This window comes from Tigriopus californicus, chromosome 7, assembly GCF_007210705.1.
Source record: "Tigriopus californicus strain San Diego chromosome 7, Tcal_SD_v2.1, whole genome shotgun sequence".
Classification (NCBI taxonomy): Eukaryota; Metazoa; Arthropoda; class Copepoda; order Harpacticoida; family Harpacticidae; genus Tigriopus; species Tigriopus californicus.
The window spans coordinates 9,146,982-9,167,787 of record NC_081446.1 but is presented as its reverse complement, the minus strand read 5'-3'; the positions used below and the strand labels follow the sequence as shown (position 1 = coordinate 9,167,787).

The 20,806-nt window shown below is 43.5% G+C and overlaps 3 protein-coding genes across 3 annotated transcripts; 2 read left to right on the top strand and 1 right to left on the bottom strand.

Moving 5' to 3' along the window:
* Positions 1-292: 292 nt before the first annotated feature.
* Positions 293-5,299, bottom strand: LOC131883508 (ATP-binding cassette sub-family B member 10, mitochondrial-like). The gene is given in 8 exon segments (XM_059230992.1): positions 293-657; positions 804-913; positions 1,182-1,462; positions 1,757-1,887; positions 1,964-2,369; positions 2,446-2,735; positions 3,403-3,834; positions 4,843-5,299. Coding segments are annotated over 8 exon segments (2,037 nt in total). The 5' UTR covers positions 5,117-5,299; the 3' UTR covers positions 293-544.
* Positions 5,300-6,087: 788 nt separating this feature from the next.
* LOC131883509 (intraflagellar transport protein 57 homolog) lies at positions 6,088-10,234 on the top strand. The gene is made up of 3 exons (XM_059230993.1): positions 6,088-6,338; positions 6,421-6,660; positions 9,140-10,234. Exons 1-3 carry the CDS (start codon positions 6,219-6,221, stop codon positions 9,998-10,000), a joined length of 1,221 nt encoding a protein of 406 aa, XP_059086976.1. The 5' UTR covers positions 6,088-6,218; the 3' UTR covers positions 10,001-10,234.
* A 316-nt stretch (positions 10,235-10,550) lies between these two features.
* On the top strand, positions 10,551-20,408 carry LOC131884080 (uncharacterized). The gene is made up of 3 exons (XM_059231717.1): positions 10,551-11,078; positions 11,182-11,270; positions 11,340-20,408. Exons 1-3 carry the CDS (start codon positions 10,940-10,942, stop codon positions 19,074-19,076), a joined length of 7,965 nt encoding a protein of 2,654 aa, XP_059087700.1. The 5' UTR covers positions 10,551-10,939; the 3' UTR covers positions 19,077-20,408.
* Positions 20,409-20,806: the final 398 nt, after the last annotated feature.

Sequence of the window (20,806 nt, the reverse complement as noted above, 5' to 3'; positions counted from 1 at the left end):
TACTAAGTGGAAGCTCTCCTTGTGTAAGCTAAGAGACGATTCTGTGATTTATAAAAGCGGAGACTACTTAAAGTTCAAAGAAGTATATTGATGTAGACAAGCCCTCGCATGGTTGTCCACACCGGCAACAAACAAGGGCGCTTGGTTGGTTCGGAACAAAGAGAATCTTGTAAAATATCAAAAAGAATCGATCGTTTGAACTTGTACCCCCTAAAGGTCTCGAATAAACGAAAAGGAACACTGTTCAGAAGGTAAGAACCAATTCTAGAGCGCCAATTGAATTCCCCTCGTCTTTTCTCGACCACATAGCGTGTATTCATTGTCGATTCCATTGATTTCTTGTGTAACACGATGGGTTAAGTGTCAGTTTATTGGATTGGATTTCAAGTCTTCAGTTCAAGCGGAATCCACTACACTTGAACAAAAGGAACAGTTGTCTCTTGGATGGTCCAATTCACAAGATGAAGGTGGTTAAAGAGGAGGTCTTTGTTCATCTCAACCAAGAGAAATGGAGAGAACTTGATGAAGAGCCGAGTGAGTGAGGTCAACTAATGGACTGCTTGGTCACCATCTCGTGGAAGTGTCCCTTCAAATTGGCCAGCTCTTGGAAGGATCCTTCCTCAACAACTTGTCCTTGACGCAGAACAACAATCTTGTCTGAAAGCAATCGGAAACGGTCTTGATTGAGAAGAACGGATCCAACCTGTCTCATGGGCCAATCTAATCTCTCTTTTTCATTTTGAGTACCATGGTTTCAATCCCAAATTCACATTTGATTGGCTGGTCGATTTCAAAATCCATACCTGCGTTTCTGATGGTCGACAAACGATGAGCGATGATTAGGACTGTCCGGTTCTTTTGCACTCGATTGATTGTATCACGTATGATATTCTCATTCTTGGCATCTAAAGCACTGTAACGAAAAATGCAAAAGAATACAGAGGTGTTAATCCTCCAATAGGTACCGATTTAGAGAAGTTGGATTTTTAATCAGGTCAGGATCGGTTCGAATCTGATACAAATTTTCGCTCAAAAAGTATCTTCAACTTTCGTCTAATTTTAGGATCGAGAAAGAGAGAGAGAAAGCTGCGGGCTCATTCAAACTAATGTTCTGTATAACAAAAAGGAAAAACAATGATCAACCAGTTCTCTTTGGTCCCAATTCCCCTGTTCAAACCTACCTCGTGGCCTCATCCAAGACCAAAACATCCGGATCTTTGATGATGGCCCGCGCTATGGCCACTCTTTGTTTTTGTCCCCCTGACAGAAAGATTCCACGCTCACCCACGAGAGTGTCGTAACCCTCCGGGAATTGCATTATGAATTCATGAGCGTTCACTTCTCGAGCAGCATCTTGCACCAAGGACATGGCCTTCTCCTGTTGACATTCATTCGAATCAGACCTCAAGTCCAGCCCATACAAGATATTTTCGGCAATGGACGTGGAGAATAACACGGGCTCCTGATGAGGAAAGACGAGCAACCAACCAATTAAAGAGGGTAAATTGATGAAATCAGACAGGTGTAAAGGTTTACTTAAGCAACAACAGGTAAAACGAACCAACGAATCAGTGTCAATGGTATCTTGGGCAGGCATGTCACTATCGCTTGCCTACTTACTAAATATGCTTGTCTAACCATAACGCTTGCTTGCGAAGAATTTTTAATGTTTCTTCTTGTGCTCCACATCAAATACCGAGCCGGATCAACGTCCTAAGTTAGGTCATTTGCAGACAATCGAAATTGACGTTCTTACCTGAGGCACCAGACCGATGCGTCGACGATGTTGTTCCACATCAATTTTTTTGATATCGTTGTCATCAAAGGAGATTTGCCCCTTGGCCGGATCGTAGAGTCTCAGCAAAAGAGAAATCAGGGTGGTCTTGCCTAATGGGAAGCAACAGACACGTCCTCAATCATCAAACTCGACTGTCCTCAACCAGAAGGTTCATTCATGTCTTACCTGATCCACTTGTGCCCACCACGGCCACAGTTTGGTTGGCGGGAATGGTGAAGCTCAGCTCGTTGAGCACGAGGCTCTCGGGTCGAGTGGGAAAAGCGAAACTGACGTTGGAGAACACAATGGCTTTCTCAAGGGAGGGTAAACTCATTAGAGGCAAATTAGGACGTTGCTGCGTAACAACGTCCAATGCGGATGAGGTCTCCATAAGATTCCAGATTCGTTGACTGGCACCCAGGCCCTTCATGACCTCCGCTTAACAATTGGACACACCGTTTAGCCCAATGCCCACGTAGGCAGCGTAAAGAACAAAGGAGGCCAATTCCCCTACCGTTAACGAGTGGTTGGCCACTAAGGAGCCACCATAAGATAAGACACTGAGGATGATGAGGTTGCCACTAAAGCCAGTCTGAAAACAATGAATGATCAATGAGAAGTGACGTCGCAGCACTGATTCATTCGATCATTGGACATGTTTACTGTACCAAGCCGTAGAATTTGGCATGAATCTTGGCCTCACGCCTGGCTTGGTCCACTACGTGCTCCAACCTGTCGTTGTAAATGGCAATCTCTTTTTTTTGATTAGCAAAGGCCAACACGGTGCGAATGTTTGAGATTTTCTCCTCCGCTTGCTCGGTCAAGTTAGCTAATCGTTGTTGCAATTCTTTACTCGCTGATTTGACGCGCTTGCCCATCCAGACCGCCCACAAGGCCACCGGAGGAACCACGCTGAGACCCACGACGGTCAGCTCGGGCGACATGAACATCATCATCCCTGATGCAAAAAAAAGAGTCGAAATTAACAAACACAGTAAATGACGCCTTCCCCGCAAAATAGAAGGAAGGCCTTCGAGAACGGATCTTCTCTTTCAATCCTAAAGAATGGCAAGTTGAAAGACTAACTCTGTGCAAAGAAAGGACAATGTTTGTCTGGATTTGAGCGCATTCGACATCGATCTGACGAGAGTGCTCGGAGCTTGAAAGGTATCTGTAATGTGATTTTGAGTCCCACCATTAAAGCGGCTCAAGGCATGATCGATACATAAGACCCTCAAGTGCCAATAAGCCTCTTACTCTCTCTCTCTCTTTCTCTTTTCTCCGAGATCAGATTTGATCATTAGAGAGAAGTTTGCGACGGAAAGAAAAATTGAAGCAGCCAGGATGGCTTAAATATAAACAGACAGGAAAATCTTTCAACAAGAACCCCCCAAATAATCAAAGTTTTTAGCTACGGATGGATGAATCCATACTTGTTAATCGCCCACATTTACGATAGATGACGCGATATAACACATTCTGCTAGAAATTCAACTCAATATTTCATCGAAGCAATATCCATACATTCCAATCAAGTAATCAGACAATCAAGTAGTACCTCGTGGCATTCATTCAAATCGGAAAGATTGATGGCCCTAATAAACGTGAATCAATGTCAAACCTACCCACTCCCGCCGAGGTCATGACCAGACTACGCGTCCCATCCGAAACTTGTTGCGTGATGGTCTGACTGACGAGTTGCGTGTCGGATGAGAGTCGATTGACCAGCTCTCCCGTTTTACTCTTGTCAAAGAACGTTGTCTCCTGGCGCATAATTGATGCAAATAAGTCCTGCCGAAGGCGGGCCGCCACATTCTGACTAGATATGCGCATCAGGTAGACCCGGCCAAAGTTGCACAAGGCGCCCACCGTGAAGACCACCAAGAGCCCGGCGGCCAAGGACTTCAAGCGTTCCTGGAGTTGACTTGGATGGGCAGCACCGGGCGGATCGGTTGAGCCAGCGGCGGTCTCGTTGGATATCACATCAATTATTTTACCCAGAGCAAAGGGCACCAACATGGTCACACCACTCGACACCAACAACAACCCTAAGGCACCTGCAACTCAATGGAAACATATGCAAGATAACACTTGAAAACATATCGTGACTATATCTAGCTTATATGGTACAACTGCGACCCCATATTTTATCATTCGGTTTGAACGCCTCCAAAGGTATGGTTTGAAGAACCGTTCTGGGTCAACTAACTCTTTCTTATTACTAGCCTTGAAACATTGCATTGATGTTCAGGAATCAATAGCCGTGATTTATGGTTTGAAAATAATGGAAATTCATTTCCACAGTTGTAGGAAGCTACAATCAGGAAGGAAGAGTCCATAAAGCCATTTGCTCGAGTGTTCAGCTATGCAATTTTACTACATCAGATCGCAGTTAAGTCATTGAGTTTATTTTGATCAGATCAACTAAGTAAGAGCTGAAGGAATTCACATGGCAAATTTTAGCACAATTGGGGCTTTGATTTGACGAAAACAGTCAATGAAATTTGGTACTGTCTTTGTACTAACGAGAGTCATTCTAAGGAAAATTGAAAGCACGATTGGGGTGACTCGGGTACGGGCCCCATAACCATGACAGCGGTAGGTCTGAAAACGTCCTTTGTTCTACAAAAATCATTTGATCGTTTTGAAAATTGTTACCTCGGCTTCAGAGTGTCCAAAGCCAAGTTGGTTTCAAAATAAGCTTATTGGTTGGGCTAGAAGCAAAAAGTAATGTTTTAGCCGATAAGCCTCTACATCAATGTATTCCTTCATCTTTGTCACAACCTGTCGACTGCAGCGACAATTTTATTAAACTTGATCTAGCTCTAGTTTGTGAAGTCAAGAAGTTATTTTCTTCCAGCTTCAGTAAATTAAGTCATCGCAAAATATCGCAATACATGTACAACCTAAAGATCGGAGTCCACTTGTTTCAGACTACTCATTATTAGTGCTCAATCAATTCTAATCTGACCATCTTTCTACACATGTAGGTATTATGGTCCATAGACAGCCAGAAATGACCCTGGCTAGAAATGGAAGCGGAACACTCCTGATACGATCCATACCGGTAAGCCGGAATTTCTCCGGGCCAAATAACTGGGTCAATCTGCGCAACTCTGTCCAACGGGCCGTCTTGGCAGCCTGAGCGGAGCCCGTAGCAGAGGTCGAGCTCGTCGATGAGGAAGATCGACAGGATCGCAAGGGCCATGAGCGGAATCCGGTTGGCATCCCCGATCTCGCCCAACCTACCCCGAAAGACCCCTTCCCTGAGTGAAGTGACAACCTCCCAGGACAGAATAGGCCGACCTTGGCCCAACATGGGAGCCTCAGCATTAACATGATGGTGTCACTTCGAAAGTCACTAGGCCCAGCCGCACCAAATCATCGTAATGGTTGAGACAAGGAGGAGGGCCCCAAGCCACATGTACTTGTAATACGACGAGATGGATGGACCACTAACACTACATGTAGAGTTCAGACCTGCTACCAAGAGCTCTATCTAGTACATACTGCATCCATCCATCCATAACATAAAGGCAGCCCAGCAGTTGTCACCTGTGAGGAAATGAACAAAATATGCGATATATTGGGAAGTGAACTCTCGAAACTTAGGAATGGCATTCAGTTAAAGGGTATTTTTGGGAGACCCTTATCTAGTCAGGCACTCAGGGTCTCTGGTATTTATCCACGGCTACGAAAACAGTGGTGGGCATCATCAGTAATGTCGTTAATTGCTAATACGTTGCTAGCAAACTGAAATTGGTAATCACTGAATTTTATATTTTGACTAAAGTGAAGAGAGTTAACAGTTAACTGCTAATTTGGCAACAATTTGCTCTTAATTCATAAATGTACAAAGTCAGCCATTAAAAAGCAAACAAAAAAGTTAACGCCATTAATCACAAATTGACTTTGCACAATTTAACAGCCACCTTATTTTATGGCCAAAAGGATTTTGAAAACTATTTGATACAATATTTTGTGGCCTTGAATCTGAATGAACAAGGCAATTTTAAGGTGCAGAGGTCAAACGATTTATATGTGTAATAATAAGGAATGATGTTTTGAAGTTAAGATAGAACTTTAATTCATTCGTACTTTTTTTAAAACCAATCATAAGAGGAAAAAAATCCACACGTTTTTCTGGTAGCCTAGCCATACTGAGTCTTCAAGACTTCATCATAAAAACGCGGGAAATCAATTGAATCTTGAACAAGGAACCAGATCGAATTAAATGAATGTGGCTAGAAATGATGAAATCAATTCAAACTTTGTCTTCTCTCAACCATCGAACAAGTACCAGAGGTGGGCCCATATTCAATTGACATGCCGCTGAGTTATACCTGACTTTCCTTTCCTTGGTCCCAACATTCTCATTCGAGAAAACATTCGGCTATATATTTTGATCAACTTGATCAGCTTCAAATTGTAAACTGTGGCGATGGGAGACGAAGAATTTGACGAAGCAGACATCGTTGACGGTGGGCCAGGATTAGCCTACATGCCATTTGTGGTCATGGAGGACTTGTTGGATAAGCTTAAGCTCTTGGACTACGAAGAGGTAAGGCTGAACGTTGTACCACATGCATTCATTATACGTATTCTAGACCTTCACAATGGTTCGTTCTTCTTGTTGCCTTTAGGAGTTTGTCAAGGAACTACGTATGAGACCCCTGAGTAGACACTATTTTGTGCTCCAAACCAATCCCGGAGAGCAGTTCTACATGTTCACGTCTCTAGCTGCGTGGCTAATCCAAAAATGTGGCACGCCATTCGACCAACCTCAAGAGTTCGACGACCCAAATTCCACGATTTCCAATATCTTAGATGTGGTTAGGAGGAACGGAGTGACTATCGACTTTCCTCCCAGTAAACTCAAACAGGTTCGTGTACACCTACCTACCTACCTACTTACCTACCTACCTCGGGTTTTATATCAGTCACCATTGAGGTTCCCTGGCATACCATTCACAATTCCGAGGGGAGCTCAGAATGTTTATAACCCTTTTTGCCTGGCTGGTGGTCTACGCTTATGTTCCCGGTCCAGACGGGAACATGAGAATAAACAGATCCCCACGCGAGTTCAAAAACTCAACAAGAAAACTGACACACCCGATCTCCTCGTCATGAGTGGGTAGCAATCCAGTCCTAGGTTACTAATTTTTTCATTACGGATTGAGAGCATTCAAGACTGCGCATACATTCATCAGATGAACCTTGCTTAGCTTCGATGTTATTTTTTTCGAATTTAGACCAGTTTATAAGCTTGGTTTCGGCGCCAAAGAAATTCAACTTTGGATGAGTAGCAAACTACAATCTCACAGACTAAGTGCTCCATATAAGATTGAAACTCTGCTTGCGCTTATTCCCCGAAGTCCGATGTCTCAAGACGTGCCAGGCATACACAGATCTTTGCAAAATTCAACGCGTGCTCGCTGTAAACGTAATAGGAAGACAAGAGTGACTTGAGTTTGCTGAGAGATATTTAAGCAAACTAATTGCTCAAGGTTCGAATCGTTACTTACCGTACATGTGGATAGTTGATGCAAAGGTTGATACAAATTAGAGATAAATGATGTATCTTAATTACATACATCTAGCTGAAGATTTGAATATAAAATTCGTAAGCGAAAATGGGGCAATAAGACATGAAAAAGATGACATGGTTTTTGGTCACATTGGAGCGGATAAAATTTGTGACTAGCAAGCAAATAAGACCAAGTTTTAGAAAGTATATTCATATTAGAGAACGAATCAATTAAGCAATAATCAAAAGTCCATGTAATGGAATGACAGGTTAGCACATTTGGGAAACGACTCATAAAGGAAATAATGTATTATTTGAAAGTAGTGGAAATGTACCATACATAACATATAATTGTTATCATTTACGTGAACACCTTGAAATCTTTGTCGTTGGTGGTATATCTCCAAATGCAATGCAATTTTTGTAACCATGTTTTGCTGCTCAAAAAAGAAAAAGAGTTAAAAGTCGTAATGTAGGTTGAATGTCTTTTAACCAATGCATGTATTGCATTGACCAATCCAATCATCCGTTTTTTAATTTTGGTGGGATATACCCAAAGTATCCAAAATGAAAGCATGAAGCAACAAAAAATGGGTAAATTGAACTAGAATCCCTTACTCATACCTTAGATATATTGCACATGCAGATGTATTAGATTGAAAGAAGAGACCAAGTTCAATGGAGTTTGTTGTATGTAAACTGAAAGTAAGGGTCCTGGTTATGATCGATTGAACTCGCTCTCTTTAGATTTTCGGTCAAATAATTCACTCTCAAATATGAATTGGTGATCAACAACTTTTTTTAAATATGATTGTTGCTAACTTGATTCGAGCTAGCTTGATAAAGCACAGAAACAAGTGTGTGACGTTTGGAAGAGCCAACGCATAAATGCGAATGATGTGGGCAACTTTAGTCACTAAGCTTAAATTCTGCCAATCATTATATTTTAATGTGCTCCTTATGCAAAGATGGTCTTAAGATCCTAAGAAAAGAGAAAAAAAGTAAAATATAACATGCCCACCCAAAGCAAAAGGGTTCTTAATAGTACATGAAGAGGACATGACTCACATTAACTGACACAAAGATTGAAGATGTCTATTGAGAGTGTGAGACGACATACCTGATAACAATTGATTAATTCTTGGTGGTGTCTGCAATGTAACAACCAGGGCCACAGTCCCGATTTTAGTATTATTTTCCACTTGCTTTCAAACCATTTATGAAATTGCGCCCAATTTGCACCCCCATAAACCCTTTAGTGCACCAGCACAACACATGTTCTAATTAACCATTTGAACTAATATCTAGCTCGTTCAATAATTCCGGAGATTAAAGGCCCCTCATTCTGGTTGTTGCATTTTATGATGAAACGGCCCATAGTATGTGCCAGTTGTATTTGGAAGCTTATTCTGAGCTTTACTACAGATTAGCTATTTGGGAGCGTCTCCCTCGCCACAAGGTCACCTCGGCTTAACTAAAACATGGCCAGAGTACATTATACTCGATTTAAGACGGTTATACCCTGCCGGTCGGTTGCTTGGAATGATGCATTAGTTTGGCATCTTTCGCTCACCCATCAATGGATTTTGCCTCTTTAATGATATACAACGATGTTGATAGTGAAATAAGCTGACTACCAACAAGCATGCTAGCGACATAAGATTGGAACGAAGGTCACTCCGTGAGTTCTAGTTCTCGTGCTTTGTTGTGTGTTCTCTCTAGTTCAACGAGTGACGGTTTCCCAAACTTCTTGTTGTAAAAAGTTCCTGTTGAGTTGAGTGTCTCGTTTGCGACCTGAATGAATTCACCGTGGAACCATTGCTTTCTTTCCACAGGGTTATGGAGAGCAAGCCATTTTCATCTTGGATCGTCTGTCAGACGAAGCACTCCGAAACACTCACTTCCAATGGGGAAAGCCGATTCCTCCATCGGAAGTTGCCGACGAAGAAGAGGACCTGAAAGATGAGGCGGAATTGGATCTAGACCGGGTGGAGGAGGAAATGGCTGGAGAATATTCCGACGAAGAAGACGACGACGAGATATTACATATTAATGATATGGGCTCGGCTCTACCCATGGCCACATCGCAAAGACCTAATGAGATTTTGGAATCCAATACAGACTTCGACGAATGGAGCCTGGAGGTTGAGCGCGTGGCTCCTCAATTGAAGGTCACCGTCAGGTCCGACAATCGAGATTGGCGCACGCATTTGGAACAAATGCACACATACAGACGCGGGATCGACGACGCTTTAACCACAACTCGAGTTCATCTCGATAAACTACACAACGATATCGGCCGAACTCTGGAAAAGATAACATCGCGGGAGAAATATCTCAATTCTCAATTGGAGGGATCTCTTCAACAGTTCCGCCAATTGTCCGACACTTTGGCCGCCACCAAAGAGCAGTACAAGCAAGTCAGTGGGGGGGTCACGGAGCGTTCTCGAACCTTGGCTCAAATCGCAGACGACTTGGAAGTGATCAAAGCCGAAATGGAGGAAAGAGGCAGTGCCATGACTGACGGAACGCCCCTAGTCAATGTTCGGCGAGCATTAATACGCATGAAACAAGAAGTTGCGAACATGAACGTTCGCATTGGGGTTCTTGAGCACTCGTTGTTGCAGGCCAAGTTGCGGGACCGTTCCAATCTACAACGGGATGCTCTTAATTTTGCTTTTGCCAATGAAGTTTAGTTTAAAGTCGTTCTTTTAATGGCGGAAGGAATAGGAATAGGAGTCTGTTCAAGCCCGCTTTATTATTCATTGCAATATTTGTGGATGTACGTGCATGAATTGGTTGAGAAATGGCCTCTTCGTTCGAGGCCTTTAAGTGGAAAAGCCTCGTGGTGGACCCTGTGCTTGTTACACAGAATTCATAAATATGAAAGAACTTGGTCTCTGCGAACAATAAATTATGATTACTTCTCCTCGGTTTGTTAATGAACATTGCCATAACCACCTCGGTCCAATCTATTTGTTTGAATGCCATTAGAAAACTCACGCATTGAGGCAAGCAAGTAAGCAGGAAAAGGGGGGGGGTGTCTTTTCCGGTTACAACAGAAAACTGAGTAAGATTTCTTAGTCAACCAAGTACTCCGCTCATAGTCCTGTGTGCAGTGAAGTGGTTCAAGTCCCTTAACAATGTCGCTCCTGTTAGATCGATTTTTGGCAGAGAAAGTCCCTCTCTACGTTTCATCGATTTTCTGTGAACAGGCCACGCGCCACCATCATGAAGCACAGTACAAAATCCCCCTGAAAGAAACTGCTTCTCACCGTCCGTCCCTCTCTCTGCAATCCGTGGGGAGAGACCACGCTGATGGGTCCAAAGACCATGCAGGCGCACCAACACCGACCATGGTGGGTGGCTTATGAATCCCAGGCTCCTTCGAGAAAGAACATCCTGCAGAGTGAGGAGTCCTCTTGTCAAGACAAGGCCGATACGACTGTCCGGCAGACAAGGCCAGTCATTTCCAGTGATTGCTGGGGTGTACTAGCGCCTCCCTTTCCTTCTTCTCCTTTTCTTCCTGGTCTCGAGAACGAGGTGAGGGAAACTAGAGCAAGCAAGGCCCCTGATTTTTGTGGTGCTTTTCTAACGCTCTTGGAGGATGAACATAATCGGACAACACCATCAAAATGAGTTCAAATCAGGATCGTCGGTCAATATATCAGAAACAGGACAGAAAGGGACCAGCCCCCATCGCCTCGTTTGAAGATTTGAGTGTCAAATCGTTCGACCTCTCTCCTGAGACCTATTTTGCTCCTGTACAAAACAGTAAGTTCACTGAGATCGCAAAATTGAAACTATCTACATTTGTTCGGGCAATTCATAATTCGGGTGTCTCCTAATATTTCACAATTTCTTTTGATTTGATCAGGAAGAGATGGGTCAACAGGGTATTCTCCAAGTGCGGGTGGTTCTGTCCGCGGCGCTGAAGAAGACCATCAAGAGAGGTCATTACTTCAGGTAAGATGTTTGATCCCTAAGAACGCCAAAGAGTAATGCTATTGACTGACTGAACCATTTTTCATCAAGGGTCGACGGGATCACTCAGTGACCTTTTCCTACAAGGAGGGTTATCCAGGCCGAGAAATCTTGCACCCCACTGAGGGACTTGAAAGACAACCATACATTCGGAGAGCCAGTGAAAGATCGGAAACGAGCAGTGTGACCGGAAATACGCCCATCGATCCTTACTCAAAGTACAACTTTCGGATGATCGATGCCAGCACACAAGACCTTCGAGATCCCATTGACAGAAGTCGACGCTTTTCTGGAACTTCGGCTATTTACAGTGATAACCCTATGGCGAGCGGAGAACGACATGGCAGACACAGTTCTGTTAGCTCAGGTTCTAGTGCCAAATCAGCCGGCTCACCCGGTGCAGTGGCGATTGAAACCTCCTTTTGTGGACCTAAGCCATTTCGTGGAGATTCTAGCTTTGATATGGGACCTCATCAACAAACAACGGGTGTAGGATCACCGTTGCAAGACGATGATTCCGACCGTGGGCGGAATATATATGATGAAATCAATCGACGAATGCAATATCCACTCACTAAACAAGATTCCTACGCAAACGCCATCTATAACAACAAGCGGCCGAATGGAGTCAAAAAGCAAAGCTCGTACGAGCAAGCCATCGACATTGGCACCAATCTTAATTCCACACGCTCACAATCTGCTAGACGAGTGCGGAAGCAAGATTCCTATAACAGAGCGATTGGAGGCTCCTTCGAGGATAGCACGTGTGAGGATGCCAATCGGCCTCGGCTTTCGATTCGGAAGCAAGAGTCATATCTATATGCTGTGGGTGAGATGTCGCCTGAGGGTGAAAATAGGCCCTTTCTGAACACCCCGCGGATGGGTATGCACAAGCAACATTCTTATCAACGGGCGATTGGGGTGTTCTCCATCGACGAGGATGAGCCCATTGACTTTACGTGTTCTCCAAGAAGGCCAATGCAAAAGCAGGATTCTTATGTGCAAGCCATGCAATTTAGTGAAGAAGTAAATCAAACCTCCGAAGACTATAACTCCAACTCATCCCCACGAAAAGGCCTAAAAAAGCAAGATTCTTATGCTAAAGCCATTTGTGATCAGCCTGTGTCTCCACCTAGACGACTAGACCGAAACCCAAGCTATGAACGAATTCTTCAAGAGTTTCATCAGCCATATCTTCCTCTTGACCGATTTGACCGGGGTATGATGGACTCCTCGACCTTTTCGGCCCCATCCGGTCATCACGGGTTAACCCATGCCAAGAGGCAAGACTCTTACCTCGAAGCCATTGATATGATCTCCCCTGACGAACCAGAAGAAGTGAAGCCCTCGCCCAAACTGAATGCTGCTTCATGGAAAATCAGACAAGATTCCTATCAACAGGCCGTTTTTGCCACCGAAGACAACGACCCGCATCCGCCCGTAACGTTGGTTAAGTCGCCACACCGTGCCCCCAAACGACAAGATTCTTATGTTCAAGCAATGGATTGTGAAGCGGGCTTCCAAGCCAGAAGAACCTCGTTTGGTCAGAGACAAGATTCCTATCAAAAGGCTTTGGAGATGTCAATGGATGTCATTGAATCTAATGGACAGGATTATCATGCTTCTGCGATTACCTCGCACGAAGCCATTCATAATTCTTGGACCCGGTCATCCAGACCTGTGTTTTCTATGACCGCCGCCTCGCAGGCTACCACGGCAGCCATTAAAATCCAAAGAGCCTTCAAGAACTACAAGATTCGTCACTCCACTCAGTTACGCCAACAAGAACAATTCCAATCTAAATCAATGAATAGAGCAGCAGTGAAAATTCAAGCCTTATTTCGTGGATTTAAGGTCAGGCAAAGACCTCATAATGTAGTACGAGTTCGAATGCAAGTTGACAATGCTCAGAAGCTGTTTAAGAGAAAACTTCAAGACCATCCAAATGATGATTTAGCAGATTTGGATGATCCAGAGTTGAAAGACGCGGCAACCAAAATACAAGCAGTGTTTCGAGGCTTCAAAGTGCGAAATGTTGAATTGGAGAGTGTCCAGAATGAAATGCCGGACCTTAGAGACACGGATGTGCTTGATGCTACCAAGAAGATTCAAGCTGTGTTTCGAGGCTACCAAACTAGAAAGAACTGTCCTCAATCCAAACTAAGTGCGAATGATCTTCCAGATCTAAATGATGAAGAAGTTCTTGAAGCTGCTATGAAAATTCAAACTGTATTCAGAGGTCATTTAGTCCGGAAGCATCTAAAGGATGATAGGAATGAAGGCGAACTTCCCGATTTAACCAATGACGATGTGATCCAAGCAGCAAAGAAAATTCAATCTGTTTTTCGTGGTTTTCAAGTGAGAAAGAAAAATCTATTCGAACCACAAGAAAGTTCGTCTGAGGATCTTCCAAATTTAAACGATTCTGAGGTGCTGGATGCTGCCTTGAAGATTCAATCTGTGTTTCGAGGATTTAACGTCAGAAAGAAAGTTAACCCAGACATACGGTTTCTCCCAAGAGATCGAAGTGAAAGGTCGAATTTGTACTTCCAAAAATCTTCAACAAGAGACGAGAAAGATTTGGCACGGATGGAAAAAACATCAGTGTCAAACGCCAAATATGAACACGAAACTAAGCAAAATCTGGGTGCTTCCGTCAATGACAGATACTTAGGGGCAAAAAGGGATTCCTTGCCATCTTTGACCGGCCAAACGTATCAAGAGACAACAACAAAAAATCAGGCTGTCTTTCAAGGTTATCAGGTTCGAAAAGATATTCAAGAGAAAGACAGTTTGCCAAATATTCGTGATACAGGCAAAAGGGACTCATCCAAGAAAACTAAACTTGACCATAAAGAATGCCAAAATAAACAGAACAAGGACGACTTACCTAATCTAAAGGATCCAGAGTTAGCAGATGCTGCCGGCAAGATTCAAGCCGTTTTCAGAGGATATTCTGTAAGAAAAGAAAATCATGACAAAGCAAGCAAAGAAGATCAAGAAAAAAGAAATGCGATTAACTTTCAAGATCCTGAACTCTTAGACGCTGCCAATAAACTTACAGCAATGTTTGGAGGGTACCAAGTCCAAGAAGACGGTTCTGGTCAAGAATTACCTGACTTGAAGGATCCTGAACTAGAAGTGGCTGCCAATAAGATTCAAGCAGTGTTTAGAGGGTTTCAAGTAAGGAAAAAGCCTCCTTCCAAAATTGAGGATTTACCTGACCTTGGAGACCCAGAATTGGAGGAAGCTGCAAACAAGATCCAAGCCGTGTTTCGGGGCTTCCAAGTTAGAAAGCAAAACCCTACTAAAACTGAGGACTTGCCTGATTTGGGTGACCCAGAATTGGAGGAAGCCGCAAACAAGATCCAAGCCGTGTTTCGGGGCTTCCAAGTTAGAAAGCAAAACCCTACTAAAACTGAGGACTTGCCTGATTTGGGTGACCCAGAATTGGAGGAAGCCGCAAACAAGATCCAAGCCGTGTTTCGGGGCTTCCAAGTTAGAAAGCAAAACCCTACTAAAACTGAGGACTTGCCTGATCTGGGTGACCCAGAATTGGAGGAGGCCGCAAACAAGATCCAAGCCGTGTTTCGGGGCTTCCAAGTTAGAAAGCAAAACCCTACTAAAACTGAGGACTTGCCTGATTTGGGTGACCCAGAATTGGAGGAAGCCGCAAACAAGATCCAAGCCGTGTTTCGGGGCTTTCAAGTTAGAAAGCAAAACCCTACTAAAACTGAGGACTTGCCTGATTTGGGTGACCCAGAATTGGAGGAAGCCGCAAACAAGATCCAAGCCGTGTTTCGGGGTTTCCAAGTTAGAAAGCAAAACCCTTTCAAAACTGAAGACTTGCCTGATTTGGGTGACCCAGAATTGGAGGAAGCCGCAAACAAGATCCAAGCCGTGTTTCGGGGTTTCCAAGTTAGAAAGCAAAACCCTTTCAAAACTGAAGATTTGCCTGATTTGGGTGACCCAGAATTGGAGGAAGCCGCAAACAAGATCCAAGCCGTGTTTCGAGGTTTCCAAGTCAGGAGACAAATTCCTGAAAAACGGGCAGATGATCTTCCCAATTTGAGGGACCCTTCACTACAGGATGCCGCTAACAAGATTCAGTCAGTGTTTCGGGGATTCCAAGTGAGAAAACAAAATCGTTCCCAAGGTGAGGAATTACCTGACCTGGGAGATCCTGAGTTAGAGGATGCTGCCAACAAGATCCAAGCTGTGTTTAGAGGATTTCAAGTAAGGAAAAAGCCTCCTTCCAAAGTTGAGGATTTACCTGATCTTGGTGACCCAGAATTGGAGGAAGCCGCCAACAAGATCCAAGCCGTGTTTCGGGGATTTCAAGTGAGGAAAAAGGCGTCTCTCAAAGCAAAAGACCCACCTGATATGAGTGATCCTGAATTGAAGGAAGCCGCTAATAAAATACAAGCTGTATCCCGGGGGCATAAAGTCAGAAAAGATTACCCCACCAAAGCTCAAGATCTTCCAGACTTTGCGGATCCGGAATTTGAGGACGCTGCTAATAAGATTCAAGCCGTGTTTAGAGGCTTCCAAGTTAGGAAATCCACAGTGTCCAAGCAAGTTGAAGATCTTCCAGATTTAAGGGATCCAGAGTTGGAAGAGGCTGCTAACAAAATCCAAGCTGTGTTTCGGGGTTTCCAAGTAAGAAAGCAAAACCCTTCCAAAACTGAAGACTTGCCTGACCTGAAGGATCCGGAATTGGAAGAGGCTGCCAACAAGATTCAAGCTGTTTTTAGAGGATTTCAAGTGAGAAAACACATTCCAACTAAAGCGGAAAACCTGCCTGATCTTGGCGACCCAGAATTGGAGGAAGCTGCAAACAAAATCCAAGCCGTGTTTAGGGGCTTCAAAGTTAGGAAGCAAACCCCAAATAACAAAGGTAAAGATGATCTACTTAACTTAAATGATCCGGAACTAGAAGACGCTGCCAACAAGATTCAAGCCGTGTTTCGAGGATTTCGAGTCCGAAAGCAAATTCCAATCAAAGATGAGGACCTTCCTGACCTACAAGATCCTGACGTAGAAGACGCAGCCAATAGAATCCAGTCTGTTTTCAGGGGGTTTCAGGTTCGAAAGAAAATGCAATCTGTGCCTAGGGAAGGGGAGGAATTGCCCAATTTAGATGATTATGGCCTAATAGAAGAAGCAAATAAGATTCAGGACCTCCGAAAGCCCCAAGAGTCAAATCCAAATTTACGAATTTTAGGAAGAAATGGTCATTCCTCAAAGCATGATGCCGCTGTGCTTGATGTGGAAGACTTACCAAAACTTTCCGATCAGGACGTGGTTGATGCCACCAAGAAAATTCAATCAGTTTTCAGAGGATATCAAGTTCGAAAGGATATTGAAATTCAGGAACGAAAACTCAGAGATGGTTCAGCAATGATTCAATCTGGGTCAAATCAAAAGGTAGATGAGAATGTGGACATTATGCCTGATTTGAATGCTCAAGAAGTTCTGGAAGCTGCGGTAAAGATTCAATCCGTTTTCAAGGGCTTCCAAGCTCGACGTCAGTTTGAAGAGACCCAAAGTGCTGTTAGAGCTGCCTTGAAAATTCAATCAGCTTTCAAGCGATTTAAGGCTAGAAAGAGACAAGAGAAGGCAAAGGGGCCCTCATCATCTCTGCCATTATCACAACCTCAAATTATTCAGGGAGAGCAAAAAAAGTCGCCAATGGATATGTATATCGCTGCATGCATCATTCAAGTATCATTCAAAAGATTCAGAAAAAGACGAGCTCTTAAAAAGGAGGCAATGCTTGCAAGCCAGATGAAAACATCAGGGATGATAACAAAACCTTCCCATCCCCTACGGGGAATGAAGAAGTGTAATCCCATTCCCAAACCACCTACGCAGGCTCCTCTGCCACTTAAGGTGGACGAACGCGATTGTAGGCCAACAAGACCCTTCCATTCAATTACAACCAAGTCGTTAGCTGATGGCATTGGGATCAAGGAAGTGCCCAATAGCGAGCTACTTCATCACCCAGGTGATATAGTTGCAGCGGCTATCACCATTCAAAGATTTTTCCGGAAGTTGCGAGTGAAAGGTAAAACCCGTAGACTACGGAGAGTCTCAACCACATCTTCATCATCTGTTGCTTCTGGGTCATCTTCATCGTCAAGTTCGTCCTCCTCCAAGTCTACTAATGCGTCAGGTGCCTCATCGTCAACAGAGTCTCATCATTCCAGCCAACGGAAAAAATCCGGTGCTTCAAAACCAAAGTCATCTTCCACTGAGTCTGCTCTTTCAGATAAGAAAAGCGCTCATGACCCAGAAGAAAGTACCTCAAGCGAAAGCGAACTTCCCAGAGATTACTCTTCAGATGAAAGTCAAAGTCAAGGAACTGAAGTCAACAAAGCTAAAATGACAAAAAAGAGACCTCCTCCTCCTCCTCCTCAGAAAATTCAACCTGCCGTTGCTGAAAAATCTGAAGTGCTCCATAAAGAACCTGAAGAGACGGACACTTTCAATGAAAGATCATTGAATACTAAAGTGGCTCAAGCCCTCCAAATGCATGGAAGGACTTCGTCGTCAGGGAATACGCTCTCTAAAACTCCTGCACCCTCCTTAGATTTTGATAACGTGGAACCCATGGAATCTGATGATCATATAGTGTCCCAAACCTTTGGAGTGCATGACCGACCTATCAAGTCACCTTTGCCAGCTAGATCTTCCAAGTTAAAGCAAGTTCCAATTCCAATAGCCCCGCAAACCCCACTTCCAGTGACATCAGCTTTTGCTCCTCCTCCTCCACCTGCTTCAGCGGCTTCACACATCATGAGTTCCTCTTTTACGAACACGATAGCATGTACAACTGCTACCACCAACATCCCATCAAGCCCATCAGTGGCTCAAAACGCATTAGGAATTATCCGAAAATCTTCACTGGGAAATTTCTTTACCGGACAAGATGACTCGTCTCCTGTTATGACTGACAATGATCCAAGGCCCCCACCTCCTCCATTTGAATTAAAGCCTGCCACAATGGAAAAGAAATCGGGATTTTTTTCAACCCTGCTGAGACGGGGTGATAAGAAGAAAAAGGCAGTTCCACTGGCTTCCAACACATTGCCTAGAGCTAAGACCGATATTGTGCATCTTAAGGATGAAAATGCAGATTTAGGGAAAAAAGACGATTTAATACACTCTGTGATCAGTGCTGTTGAAGAAAATTGGTTGAAGCAAGCCCCCCAACCCACCGTCGGAAGGAGGAGGGACGACCGTTCCTCTGCTGAATCCGATTTAGATGGAAGTGAGTTAGAAGAGCCCATCAAGACCCTCCAATTTGCTCCCGACGAAGGTCAGGCCTTGTTCCGCCAAGACTCCAATGGCGAGGAATTGCCTTATTTGGAAACCACCCTTCCACAAGAGAGATCAGGGTTGGTGACTTTAACTCCCTCTTATAAACGAATAGGAGAATGCAAACTTTCCAGTATTACCAGACCAAGAAGTGCCTCACCCAAAAACCCCGGAAGAATTCAAGATTTTGGTGCTAGTCACAACCTGCACCAAACCTCGGAGAAGATTGTAGTCAAATTGCCCAAACAGGACTCGTTCAGCCGTATCCGACCACGGCCAGAATCATGGGAAAGTTTCTCATCCAAGGGTCTTCAAACATTCAAAGGCCCTCTCCCAGAGGCAGTCAAGCAGACCTGGGTGGACTGTGATAGGAGTGAGGGAGAAAAAGTGCATATTAACGTCGCCCGGCGGCCAGCACCGCCACCAATTCCAACGAGATCGCCGTGCTCAACACTTGGTCGCAAGTAGAAAAAGAAGAAGAAAAACTACAACAACAACACATACTGTCACTGCATCTGCTAATACTGCATCAGCACAGACAACAATTCAGTAATTGATAAGACCCTAGACAAATAACTGACTGCATAGAAAATTAAGGTCTAATTCAGCATGCCATATTTTTCTATAGTTTAGCATTTTTGTCAAAGAAAAACAACTCATGTGTGGGAAGGGAAGATCTTGCTTGCACTCAAGATACGAAATTCTTAAGCTATGTGGATAACAAGAAGATCTCAGTGGCATGGCTCAACCTTCAGTTCTGTAGCTCAACTCAAGAATTGGCAAATGTGTTTTTTTGTTACTACAATCCAAAACTGAAATCTCGCTGGATTTTGTCCAGTGCAATTATAGGCCAGTCACTTTATGTGGTGGGAAACCAAAACACCTTGAGCTCAGTCCTCATTTTTTGCCTTTTCACTCTTCCAACTGCCAGACTGTGTCTCAATTTAGTCTGTAGCTAACTCGAAGCATTACGTCGAATGTCTAATTGATCATCTTCAGTGAAAATGCAAACCCGATGGCAATTCCTTAATTTCATATCATAAAAGCCTGCGAAAGAAATATCTCAAGTCAATGAATCATGTTCCCTTCGACGCATACCTTCTGATTCGGGAATGATGAAGCTCGCATCGCAACGAGATTTTTGAGCTCGTCAGTGCCTTGAGATTGGGGTACTCCTTACAGAGCATGAAACTTATCTAAATAATATGTGGACTTCAAATATTGCCCTTACACCTGCCTCCCACCCAAATCGTTGCTTACCTTAGAAGTGTTTAACGAGTTATCTAATCGACCTTATTCTTACGGGTCCCAATTGTTTAATTACTATTGCTCAACGAAGAGCAAATGCGGTATAGGTTTTAAAAAGTCTACATTTTTTTAATCATCTACACAATATCTTTCCGAGCAATCGTCCCTCAACTACCCATGAAAAATGATTCATCACATTGGCATTCGACTTATATATCGTTCACGAAGGTCGTCTTCATCCTTATCGTCACAATTAAATCTTATCATGTCGATTATTATTCTCAACCTCATTATTCTCATTCATCAAAACCTACTTCTATGATTATTCCAATAGTTATAGCTTTGCCTCGCTTTCTGTCACATATTTATTACATCACGATATCCGCATTGTTATTGTTGAACTCTTCTAACAAATAAATCAGTTTGTAATAAAATGACGAATCCATTTCCAATCTTAGGCAACTCATAATCGAAAGAGTGTTTTAATTTTTTTGCACTTTTTTTCATAAAAGAGTGCGTACACTCTGATTTGTAGAGTTCAAGTGATCGTTCGTTATATTGCGCCTCGTTTAAGCATTAACAAAGTTCTAAATATAAGTCAATTGCATAACCTTTTTGCTTCCGACACGCTCTGTTTATTGTATGAGCCCCCTAGAGAAGTGATAGCGTGAAAGTTTCTTACTGGGTCATTTCCTTGAGGAAAGTAACAATGACCTTGGGTACTCTGTTCCACCTTGTGAGAGAGCACATATATTTCTTGACTCGAAGCTCTTCTAGCTCACGTAGGGTTTCCATTTGGAAAGTCGTTTATAATAGAACCGATATTTCAAACAAAAGAAAGAATCTACTTGTGTTCCAATAAATTGAAATACGAACTATGGTATTGTCGTCATAGATCGACTTATATTAGCCTAGGATCATTCAAGATCATGAGACATTCTTGAATCTGG